The 12,341-nt window shown below is 36.2% G+C and overlaps 1 protein-coding gene across 6 annotated transcripts in view; it reads left to right on the forward strand.

Annotated features, from left to right (window-relative positions):
* Positions 1 to 1,059: 1,059 nt before the first annotated feature.
* The window catches only part of LOC100862752 (survivin-1), a 46,395-nt gene continuing 35,113 nt past the window's right edge, over positions 1,060 to 12,341 (forward strand). For 3 of the 6 annotated variants that reach the window (XM_038020171.2, XM_038020172.2, XM_038020173.2), the window contains exons 1-11: positions 1,060 to 1,343; positions 1,678 to 1,862; positions 3,684 to 3,812; positions 3,911 to 4,146; positions 4,632 to 4,833; positions 4,978 to 5,215; positions 6,844 to 9,535; positions 9,724 to 9,978; positions 10,425 to 10,630; positions 11,492 to 11,697; positions 12,112 to 12,246. In XM_038020171.2, the coding sequence (XP_037876099.1) occupies positions 1,166 to 1,343; positions 1,678 to 1,862; positions 3,684 to 3,812; positions 3,911 to 4,146; positions 4,632 to 4,833; positions 4,978 to 5,215; positions 6,844 to 9,535; positions 9,724 to 9,978; positions 10,425 to 10,630; positions 11,492 to 11,697; positions 12,112 to 12,246 (4,662 nt within the window). In that variant the 5' untranslated portion in view covers positions 1,060 to 1,165. 6 annotated transcript variants of the gene reach the window in all.

Below are 12,341 nucleotides of genomic sequence, written 5' to 3' on the forward strand. Positions count from 1 at the left end.
TATAATCTTATATAGTATAATTTGCGTAATTACTGGTGGTAGGACGTCTTGAGAGTCCGCATGGGTAGGTACCACCACCCTGCCTATTTCTGCCGTGAAGCAGTAATGCCTTTCGGTTTGGTGGGTGGGGCAGCCGATGAATTGTTAATGAGTCCTTACAACTCATGTCTCAAGGTGGGTGGCGGTATTTACGTTGCAGATGTCTTTGAGCTTCGGTAACCGCTTAACACCAGGTGGGCCATAAATAAATAAAAATATAGATCGGAAATCGCAGCACGCCTATGTAAGCACAGAACGCTATCATTAACTGATTAATACATTAGTCAAATTTTACAACAACGACTGGAAATGACGGAGTGGTTCTATTCTAGACTGACATTCTAGCGCTGAATTTTTCGATTATGATTGTGAGTTATTACACGTAAATCTGAAGAAAAATTAAATAAACAAAATAAAACAATGGACACAACTCCTCACTTCGCGTTCCCGCCAAAAAGTCCTCCTCGTACATTGATTTTTTTTAAGGGATTTTATGTCCTGGTAACTGATACCTTTAAGTCAGGTCTTATTTTAATTTGCATTCATATTTTTATGAAAAATGATATTATGGAGTAAAATGAAATTAAGATGATTAATTTGAGACATTAATCAACTGGGATGAAATTATATGGGATGAAATATAATCTCAGTAAAATTGTGGTCATTTACTAAGATTTTTTCAGTGGACTTTTTGGAGGATCCCGAGAAGTTACGTCTAGCGGCTTTGTTTCATTTTCCCACATTTGTGCACTTTCACAGATATTAAACAGTTAATAAACCACTGTTATTACACATTTTAACCCGAAGAAACACTAAATAGACAAAATAAAACAAATCACACAACTTCACTCCTCGCGTTCCCGCAAAAAAGTCCCTCGTACATTGATCGTAGAACCAGGCCACAGATTAATTCTGTCAAGTACCTACTGTTGCGGGCTGGCTCAATGCTGTTTAACTGATTTAATTTGCTTTGGCAACTTTTATGCTCTGACTGTGATCGAGATTATCTATGCTTAATCCACTTCAAATTTCGAAGCTGGCCACTCAATAGGAATAATTTTGACATAAAAAAAACACAATTACAAATGGCGTTTACGTAGTGTAGACAGATGTATTCACGGCCACGATGGGCGATGATTCTTTGATATTACGGGAAGATGGCTATATACGTATGAACTTTTCTGTAACTTCTCTCACGTACCACAGTAATCTTAATATTATATTGGTGAAGACTGATGTGGGTAGTGTACACGTTTTGGATGTGAATTCGGGTGTGATACTGCAGTCTTCATGTCTGTCAGCGGGTAAGTACGACGCTAATTGTTTTATATTACACAGCTTGATTTCAAATCTATTTTTCAAACAAATTTCTCATGTTAGGTTTTAAATGCTGATCAACATAATCACAAAATCTGTCCCACTTTATGCTTAGGTTTGACAGTTCTCGATAAACAATTTTACCGGATCAAGATTTAAGAATTTATAAGGTTCAATATACCTTTCGCATTTCCACATTATACATATTGGCACAAAACATAATACTTCTACGGAGATGCCCCTTCAATATTTTATAGCAGAATTGTAATTGCCAAAAACTTTGATTTAGGAGGTTTTGTCAAAAGAATGCATTGCTTGCAGACGAAGCTGGTACGTTGGGAGTAGAGTACGCTTCCGGAGCGGACCGAGTTTTTGTGTGGGATAGTAGTGGTATTGGTGCACGCACTGATTACAATGGAGTGTTATTACTTCATACAGCTCTGCAACGTCCCCTGCCAATTTCTCATACTGAAAAAAACATAAAGATTGAACTTGTCTTATCTGAGGTAAGTACTATTTATAGTACTAATTTCAAACCAAATATTGAATATAATAATAAAAACGGTCACAGTAATGTTATAAATATTTATCATAAATTAATACAAAATTGCTGTAACTGCCATTTAAAATGTAATTGAAATATTTCTAATAAGATATTGCAATAATACTGAGTGAAAAAGAATAATAAAATTACTTGCTTTGGAAAAAGGTCTAGAAGATTACGAATAGGTTGAATCAATTGAATCTAGTCAAAAAGTATTTAATCAGTTTTGAATGTTGTAAACATTTACATACCTGTATAGTATATATGAAGTTAGTGAAATCAATGTTAATTGTGGCTTAAATAATGATTTGATGTTTCACTGTTGATAGTGGTTGTTTCACTATAATAGATGTAAATAGTGTATGAAAAACAATGTACTTCATACAGAATTTAAAGAATCTACCATGTGTAAAGATTTTGTTTTTGGTTTTTTAGAGTAAACATAAAATCTATTTGTTAAACTCTTCATTATTATTATAAGTACAGAGGCTTCAGCAAAAACCTTGAAACAATTTCATAAAAGTACCATATTTAATAATAAATTTCCATTTTTAATTTAAATATCAATGTAGAAGCAGTTCTTGATAGAACTTAAATAATACCAAATAACAGTACCAAGATAGTAGTGGTAATCTATTGTATAAGAAAGTAAGTGGTAACTACTTTACAGTAATAAGAGTTACAGAATGTCTTAAAAAATGTAAATCTCTTTTTAATAATAAAAATGCTAGTCTACAAATGTACTGAGTTGTTGCCTTGCTGGAAATGGATCACTTGTGCGAGTATTGACTGAGGGTGCAGTGTATGTTTAATGTTAAGAAGTCAGAATTTTACTAACTGAATTAATGTTCTTTACAAACTGTTTTAATGGTATACCTCCTCCTCCTCGCGTCGTTTCCTCACTGCTGAGGGTTGTGACCATTATAATTCGACATGATTTTACTCCTTGTGATGTCCCGCCAGCGCCTCCGATCATTGGCCGCATGAAGGGCGTCGTGGAATGGGATCTCTAGTGTGGTGCGGATTTGGTCGAACCACCTTGTCGGACTGCGCCCGCGCGGTCTCTTTCCCTCGCTCTTCCCTGTCACGAATAGTCTTTCTAAGCTATCCGGTGTTTTCCGAGCAATATGACCGAAATACATGTTCTATGATATGTTAGTCTTCAAGACTGAACCTGACTTCCATGGAAAGAGGTTGTTGTACCACTACCGCTCAAATGCAATTTTAAGTAAACGCACTGTGTACATTGTTGTTAACTAAGGTGTTTCCTGTATACTGTGTGTGTGTGTATGTGTTTCTAATACTGTTTCCAGCAGAAGCTCATCATAATAAAAGTTAGGTTTTTTGTCTCTTAAACATTATTCTGTCACCATACATTTAGCTGTATTTATGATAATAAATATTATTATTTGTAATGAATATCTCAAGCTATCTACCGCTGCAGCAGTCTGCTGCCGCTGCTACTGTTACTTGTCGATCACTTTTTTAACAATAAATGCAAATGACATTATTGAACCTTTCTTGTTATCTAAAATTTGACAATTATATTACATTATGTTGAAATGTTTTGAAATTCAATGAGCCACAAACATGAGTCACTTGATGGCTATCCAAATCAAGTTGTAATGGTTCCCAGAAAATATTAAGAGATTATTAAACCTGTCTTTATTTGCAATTCTTGGCTGCGACTTCCATATAACACTTATCTGTTTATATATAAATATAAATTTTAATTATAATAATATTTAATGTAAACTATTTTAATACTTTTTTTTAATTTTAGGCTGTGCTCCTGTATCAATGTCTTCAGAGCATAGATGCACATTTTATAGTAGGGCTTTCTGATTTTATCACTGAGTTGAAAAGTGCTATTGATGCTGAACCAGTCCGAAAAGGCGTCAAAGCCCAAAAGGTGGGTTGATTGGGATAAATGTTAAGGATTAAGGTACTGTTGGATGTGCATAAATAGTGTGTAAAACTTAATTAACATTATAAAAATTAATGTTTTAGTGGAGTACAGTAACAATATGCCTGTCACTATCAACTTTACGACTGGTGGCAGCTAGTGTTGTCCAAGAGCTCAAAGGACAGAGCCGAAGAATTCCGGCCTTAGCTATTGCATCAGCTGTAGGGCAGAGAGCCAATGAACTAGATCCATCATTACGGGATGATGAGAATAGACCCTTGATGAGCTCCGAGGCTGAAAGGAAAGAGACATTCAAAAGATGGCCCCACATGGATTACAAGTAAGCTGTTAATTTGATGGCTAATTCTAAAATAAAGAAATTCTTTATCTCACTCACTGCATCTGCAAGTTGGGGGCTAGTTGCTTAATGGCTCATCATATGCATGATTTGCAGGATAACATCTGAAATTCGAAAAGTAGTAACACTTTTAGTACCTTAAGATACTATAAGATAAGAGAAAACAATATTTATTAAGCTACAATAAAATAGGGTTTTAGTAACTTATTTTTTAATAATATATAATAATTATTAAACATTATGCTAACCATTAAATAGCAATTAACCCTATGATATGCTTTACTACGGCACTGTATCTTTTGACAGTTTCCTTAGAGCCAAAACAGATTATTTTAATTTTTGTTGATATATAACTTTACATATATTCAAGCCATTGAAATGCAGGACAATTTGTTTCTAGTATTAACACTGCATACACACAATTAATTTGATAATATTGTTATTAATTTTATCAATTATCTGTTTAGATGGGCTCTCCCAGCTCGTATGGCACAGGCAGGATTCTACCATCAACCATCACCCAGTGGCGATGACCGCGCCATGTGCTTCGCATGTAACGTGTGTCTCGTTTGCTGGGAGAAGAGTGATGAGCCTTGGGTTGAACATGAGCGCCATTCACCTAATTGCTCCTTTGTTAAGGGAGAGTACACACACAACGTCCCCATATCAGTGAGTGTATAGTCGAAACAGTAATTTTAGTTCCTGCGCAGTTGACTAGAAAATAAAAATAACTTGTTGCATCTTGTCACTCAATTTTATATTGCCTTCAGTGTTGACTTATTGACATAACACTATCTTTTATGTTTTTCTCAGGTGACAAATGCTACAGCTTGTGCAGTACCATGTCCCAATGTAGCAGTAGTGTCTAAAGGTAACACCGGTGATCTTATCGCTACAGGCACCGTTGAGGGAAAAGTAAACATATGGAGATTCGATTGTGGACTGAAATTAGTCAAATTTGTACATGTTTCACCATATGACTCAATTTTCAGTGGAATTCTCACTACAGATTACAATAAAGTGTGGTCTACAAGCTTAGAGAAAGATTCTTGTAAGTATTTTCTTCAGTTTTCATGAGTTATAAACATAATTAAAACTACGATTACAGTTTATTCGCGTATTCGCGGCCACGGAAGAATAAAGTGTCATTCGTTGTCATTTAAATATTGTGCTACTATCATATTTTGTATAAAATATGTCTTGACATTAATGTTATTGTGCACACAGAAAAAACTAACAGTATCTTGAGATGTGGCTGATTGTTTGACCTGGTATCATTTTAATAAGGAGATCTAGATGATAGATAAGCACTAACCATCTTTTCAATTAAAGTAAGGGTATCCTGTTTGACCTGGTATCTTTTTGATAAGATGATGTAGATGATAGATAAGTGCTAACCATCTTTTCAATTAAAGTAAGGGTATCCTGTTTGACCTGGTATCTTTTTGATAAGAAGATCTAGATTATTCTAGATGATAGATAAGTACCAACCATCTTTTCAATTAGAGTGAGGGGTTTATTTGAATGTCCTCAATTACCAATCCTGGAGTTAACTTGTTTTCTTTAAGTAGAATTTTTTCAAATTTCATAAAATGGTTGGCACCATGTCCAGAACATGATGACAAACTGCAAATTTGTATATTCAGATATTAATGACATCCGCAATGTCTCCATTAATTCTAAAAGAAATGTGTTTCTTAATCTGTCCCATGTATGAGAAACTTCAGTCACATTCCAATTTATAGAAACTAAGATTTTCCAAGGTATGCTATCATTTAACCGATTTTGGGAAATGGCCCAGTTTCCTGTGTAGTCTAAAGAATGATTTTATGACACATGTCTAAATATGTTGCTAAACTTTTCTGTAACTTCTTTTTTTTTTTTTTTTTTTTTTATTGCCTAGATGTGTGGACGAGCTCGCAGCCCACCTGGTGTTAAGTGGTTACTGGAACCCATAGACATCTACAACGTAAATGCGCCACACACCTTGAGATATAAGTTCTAAGGTCTCAGTGTAGTTACAACGGCTGCCCCACCCTTCAAACCGAAACGCATTACTGCTTCACGGCAGAAATAGGCGGGGCGGTGGTACCCACCCGTGCGGACTCACAAGAGGTCCTACCACCAGTAAAAGTTCTTTGGTATACACAAGAATTGGAACCGACTCCAATTCCACTTGTGGCCAGTATTGATTTGAGACGACTACGAAAAAGGTACCTCAGGCTCTCACTTAAAACTAGCTTGACGCTGTAGTTTATCCTGCAAGTTTTAACAAATGCCAACAACTTAGCCTTTCTTTGGGGAATCACGACAGATGGGAGGCCCGCGTTTTAATTGGATTCACCATTTAAGTATGAGTATGGGTTGATTTTTGATACATCATAGTCTGACTATTGGTAAAGCATTCGAAACTAAAACCCCAAAGTACATATTAGAAACGGATATAATAAAATGAGAATAATAAACGCGATATTATATCGTAAGAGTAGTTTTGATTATGTTTTTGAGGTTTTTTCAGTGTTTGTTCTGTAGACTCATAAAATTTATACTGACAAATAATATTTTTTTTATACTTTGCATTATTCAGAAATTCTGTTCAAAATCACTGAAATATACTCATGCAATATTCTTGAATAGGTCATAGTAATATTTATATACATAATATGTTGTTTATTTTAGCTACATATAGCATAGAATTGACTGCAATGACTTTTGCTGGAATGACAACTCAATCTGAGAACTACACTCAGGGACAAAATCTAGAAAACATTGAGAAAGATCCAAATATAAACAAGACCAAACCATCACTTATATGTGCTGTCATTATAACGAGAACAAATCTCCCTGAACCCACTTTACCTGTAAAAGATGAAAGTAGCAAAGCCCTCTTCGATTCTGGAGCACTGTCTGAAGAAAAAGTACAAGCAATGAACGATCGAAACGAAGCCGAAAATAGCATGGGACTGACAGAAAAAATACTGTTTTTGCTCACTTATGACATCCACAGTTCCTCAGCAGGGTCCATCACTGCTGTTGTACCAACATCCAATAACAGTGCCAATTCCAAACCAGGTGGTAGCAAGAAAGTTTGCTCAGTAACGAGGACTGACGATGCACATATTTATGACGAAATTTACTTCCAATATTCTGATGATGACACAGAACTACCACAGTGTACTAATACACTGATTGACGAACAAATAAGTAATGTAATAAATTTGAATGCATCATCAAGTAAGGACGACTGTAAAAATTGGGGCGAAACTAAAAAGATTTTTTTAACGAAGCATTTTAAAGTTATGCCACCCCCTCCACCTTCGGCATTGTTGCCTGAACTGCAAGAAGCTGGCCCAGTTAGTATCATAGATATAGTAGGAAAGAAGATGTCCCAAATTAAAAACTGGAAAAGTATGGAGAGTGCTGGTACCAAAATAGTTGATCAAACAGATGCTGTCTTACAAGCTGACCCTTTTGTTCATTATCTGAATATGAGTGGACCTGTTGAAATTCCCGATTTTAAATGGTACGAAAGTGGAGAAAGTACTGAGAAGATCAAGTTTACTACAATTACTGGAAGTAGCAAATTAGGAACTCAAACGGCTGCAACAAATACGAATGACGGGTTTGAAAATGATCCGCCTCAGGAAGAAGCTATCTCTCACGGAGTGGCAGTACAATGTCTGACATTTCCGTCTACGTTAACTCTAAAAGATAATCCCAGAGTGACACATTTGATGCCCACGGAAGATAGAGATCATTTGTTTGTTGTTATATCTCATGTTGATCTTCAAAAACTAAGACTTGAAGACGATACAGACAATGATGGGGATACGAAAATGGAAGTGGATGATGCAGACTTGGAAAAAAAGGCGGATCTAAAAGCTTATTTCATCCTATATAGGCTAAACACTAAAACTTCAATTTACACATTAGAAGATAATCCAATGTCAATTCAAGAGTTACCCTACAATGAAACTCCAATAGATTTATGTTTATTGCCACCGGATAAACATGAACAGTACTCCTTTGCATCTGTTGGTATTGATGGTTGTTTGAGGTTGTACTCTTTGCCAGACTTCAAAATTATATCTGAAAAACGAGTGCCAAAAGGACCTTTCACATCAGTAACATACTGTGCTTCAGTGGAAAGATTGAGTGTGGCAACTAAACATGGGATCATTTATTTCTATGCACTTAATAATGGAGAAAATGATTCAACTGGTGATATTGATGATGACGATTTTGCTAATATTGATTTTGACATGCTTCAACGAGCACCTCGAGATGAAGTTTGTGGACCAACACCTACGCCTATTATAATAGCAAACAAATCTGAACTAGATACTAATGATTTGGAAACTTTGATCAGCGTAACGGGGTTGTATGGTACTAATACGACTGTGCCTTACAGTGCAGTAGTGCCTGGTTTCTGGTGTGAATTATCACCTGCACAAAGACCAACATCGGATCACCAAAATAATAGAACTTGGCGATTACAGAATACGTCTTCAACTTGGGATGAACATGTTCTGGAGTTGACATTACCATACAGTGTCTCGTTAGCTCATATTGAATTTAGCTTCACTTTGCATACGGCATCTACAAGTAGCTTACCAATGATTTTAGTAACACTTTTGAAACAAAACTTACAGGGGATTGGTTACAAAAAAGATGCTTCGTTTGAACCCAAATCTGATTCCCCAGAACAGAATACAACTGAGGAGCCAAATGTCCATAACACAGATATACCTGTAAACAGTGAGGAATATTTACAAGCACAAAATGTTGAAATTTTAGCTGGTCCATTATTACTCTCTACTGGCTTAGATTTGACACAACAGTCTGGAACGTTGATACTGACAAGCCCTAGATTATATAGGGCGAGGGGTAGAACGTTTTTAATCCACATTAAGACTTTATTTGATCCAGCAAAGGATATGAATAAAGCCAATACGAAAACTGGGGAAGGATCTAAAAAATCTGGATTCATTGGATGTGACTGGTTGCATCAGATCTCTTTAACTGTTCGCTCAAGCCCTCATACCAATGTGCCTATGGAACGTCAGCAGAGGATAGCTATGCTCGAATCTAATACATTTTTGAACACATTGTTTGAAATAGCTATAGACAAAAATGATATTAACAAGAGAAAACTCGCACTGGATCTCATAATATGGGTTGTGTCTATTAGACTTCAAAGGATGCGATTAGGATCTAGTGACAAAGTAAAGATCAAAAGTGTCGAAGCTAATCAATTAGAATGTATTAAAATAGTTGAGAAAAACATAAATTCATTAATAAAAACCTGTATTTTATGTGGAAACCGCAGTCTTGCCAAAAAATGTATGAAAATTATACTAGTAACCAGCGAGTGAGTATATTTTTAATATTTGTATTTTAAGTTGCCTAAAATTAGATTATTATTGTATTACAGATAACAGTGACATAATTTAAAGTATGATGCAATCTTTGAAAGAAATTAATTTCTTTATATTTTTAATATAAAATATTTATTTAACTTTAAGTCTGATATAAAATGTAGTCGTTTTTGTTGTGAAGGGGTGACAAACAAGTGCCTAGACCATGGATGTCGACTTTTGACGCGACGCTATCGGGCAGCGTCACGGAGTGCATTCCCTACCTGGGTGCGTGCGAGTCTCCGGGTGCCCTGCGGTGGCTGGTCACTCTGGCACAGCACTGCACGCATCGCTCCACGGCACCCGCCCTGGTCTCCCGGTGCCAAGTTCTACTTGAGAAAACAGCTCGTTGCCTGCGAGAGCGAGCTATCGTCTACCACGACTTGCTAAGAGCCAGGTATGCTAATTGTATATTCTTGATTTTTATAAACTATTGCTATCGTTATTGTACTGACATTAAAAATGTATGTGATAAGTTTTTCTCAGTATTTTGGTACTTATGATAGACTAGCTGACCCGGCAGACTTCGTAGTGCCTCAGTCGATAAATAACATATCTAAACTTTATTTAATTCCGAAAATTTTCATATTTATCTACCTTTTAAACCTTCTCTGGACTTCGACAAATAATCCAAGACCAAAATTAGCCAAATCGGTCCAGCCGTTCTCGAGTTTTAGCGAGACTAACGAAGAGCAATTCATTTTTATATATATATATATATATATATAGATATATAGATTGTTATAGCTATTGTAGTGACATTAAAAATGTTTGTCATAAGTTTTTCTCAGTAGGTTGATACTTATGATAGATAAGATGTGAGAGAAGTTATGATTATTTCAGATTTGGGCTGTACGGTTTGCCGCTGGAACGCACCCTGTTTGCAACCGAAGTACCGGAGCTTGGCCGGGGTACGCCCGCTCCCGTTACGTACGCCAGCGTACTCTCTGGCGATAATACGACACCACAGCCGCCACCACCACCACCGCCTCCAATACCGAAACTTGATCACCAACTGAAGGATTTACTTAATTTACCATTAGAAATCGGTACGTAAATGCGGACGTTGGTCAAGTGAACAACAGCGAGTAAGATCTTCAAATGCGAATGGTCGATCCCTCGGATCGTAAGCTAACTGCTTCCATAGCTCAATCCATACTCGTATCAGTTACCTCAGGTTACCTAGTCGAGGACCGCAATTTTTTTAATATGGGCATCATTTTAATTGATTAAATTCTCATCGGCCTCTTGGTTTTGATAAACACATCAGTTAGAAGTCTATCAACATTATTTCCAAAAACTTTATATACTCTACTACAGTTTTGTCTACTTTCAGGCTTTGAGTGGTTATCAAAGCCCATAAATATTACAACAGGAATGAAACCACCTATCTCAACACATTAAGTTGATGTCTTAATTGTATTGTCTAATGGCTGTATAGGCAGGAATGTGTAGGATCATGGTAACTACCGGCATGAGGACAAATACCATTAACTAGTATTAATGAAAATTTATTAACATACAAGCTGCCCGGCAGACTTCGTAGTGCCTCAATCTATAAATAAAAGACCGAAACTTTTGTATAAAATAAACTTAATACAAACAAAAGGAATCCGTCCGACGGGGGACACATCAAAGGAAAAACAAAATTGTTATTTTATTTAATTCCGAGCATTTTCATATTTGTCTACCTTTTAAACCTTCTCTGGACTTCCACAAATAACTCAGGTTCAAAATTAGCCAAATCGATTCAGCCGTTCTCGAGTTTTAGCGAGACTAACGAACAGCAATTCATTTTTATATATATAGATCAATATATATGCTCTTTCTTGGGACAGGCAGTTCATAAACATGTTTTTTATAAAACTTTGAAAACTAATTTATTACGTTGGGTTTCTTTGTTCTGATAGATTTAAAAGCGACTCTGTCTCCGTCTGCGTGGTGGGCGCAGAGCAACAGCGTGGCGGTATTCGGCTCGGGGCTGTGCGAGTCCATGCCGCTGCACGTCACGTGTCATATCGCCTCCGACGGCACCAAGCTGGAGTCCACTGGAGGGAGACACTACCCTGCTGTGGTCAGCACCCTGCCTGGACCTGGCTCTGCAGATCCCAATCAGGTTCGTCTTGAAATACTTCATATACTATCGAATCTAATACTTGTCATATGTAGTGTTGTAAACTCTTAAATGTTTATAGACTATAATATAATGGCCCACAAAAAAGTGCAATAACATTTTCAATCATCACTGAGTTCACTGAAGAATAAGCAGAAATGTTCCCAGAATCAAACTGCAACTGTCAAACCACGATACTGCCAAGAAATGGTCTTGCGTTCTGGTTTCTATATAATACAAAAAATACTTAATTTCTCCAAATATACTTCAATTTCTCTTCTTACTTTTGACTTCAAGTCTCAAGTTAAATGATGGCTTTCACCTTGTGATGTCTGTAGGCTCCAATAATCATTTAATACCAAGTGAGATGTTAGCTTGTTTGTCCATCTACCACAATAAAAAGAATGTCAATTGCAGTTGTGGAATGTAATGAAGGAAGGTCAAGCCAAACAAACATCTCAAGATCCTGACTCATTAGAGGATGTGGAAAGTTCAATGATGGATTGCGATTCCCAAGAGAAATTAGAATTTTCGGAAGAAAAGTACTTTAAGGTACACAACATTGATTATTAAAATTCTTTGTGTTATGATCCTTATGCAAGCCATGGCATCTACATAATATATGATTTTATGTATTTTTTTAATTT

Source organism: Bombyx mori, chromosome 25 (genome assembly GCF_030269925.1).
Source record: "Bombyx mori chromosome 25, ASM3026992v2".
NCBI lineage: Eukaryota > Metazoa > Arthropoda > Insecta > Lepidoptera > Bombycidae > Bombyx > Bombyx mori.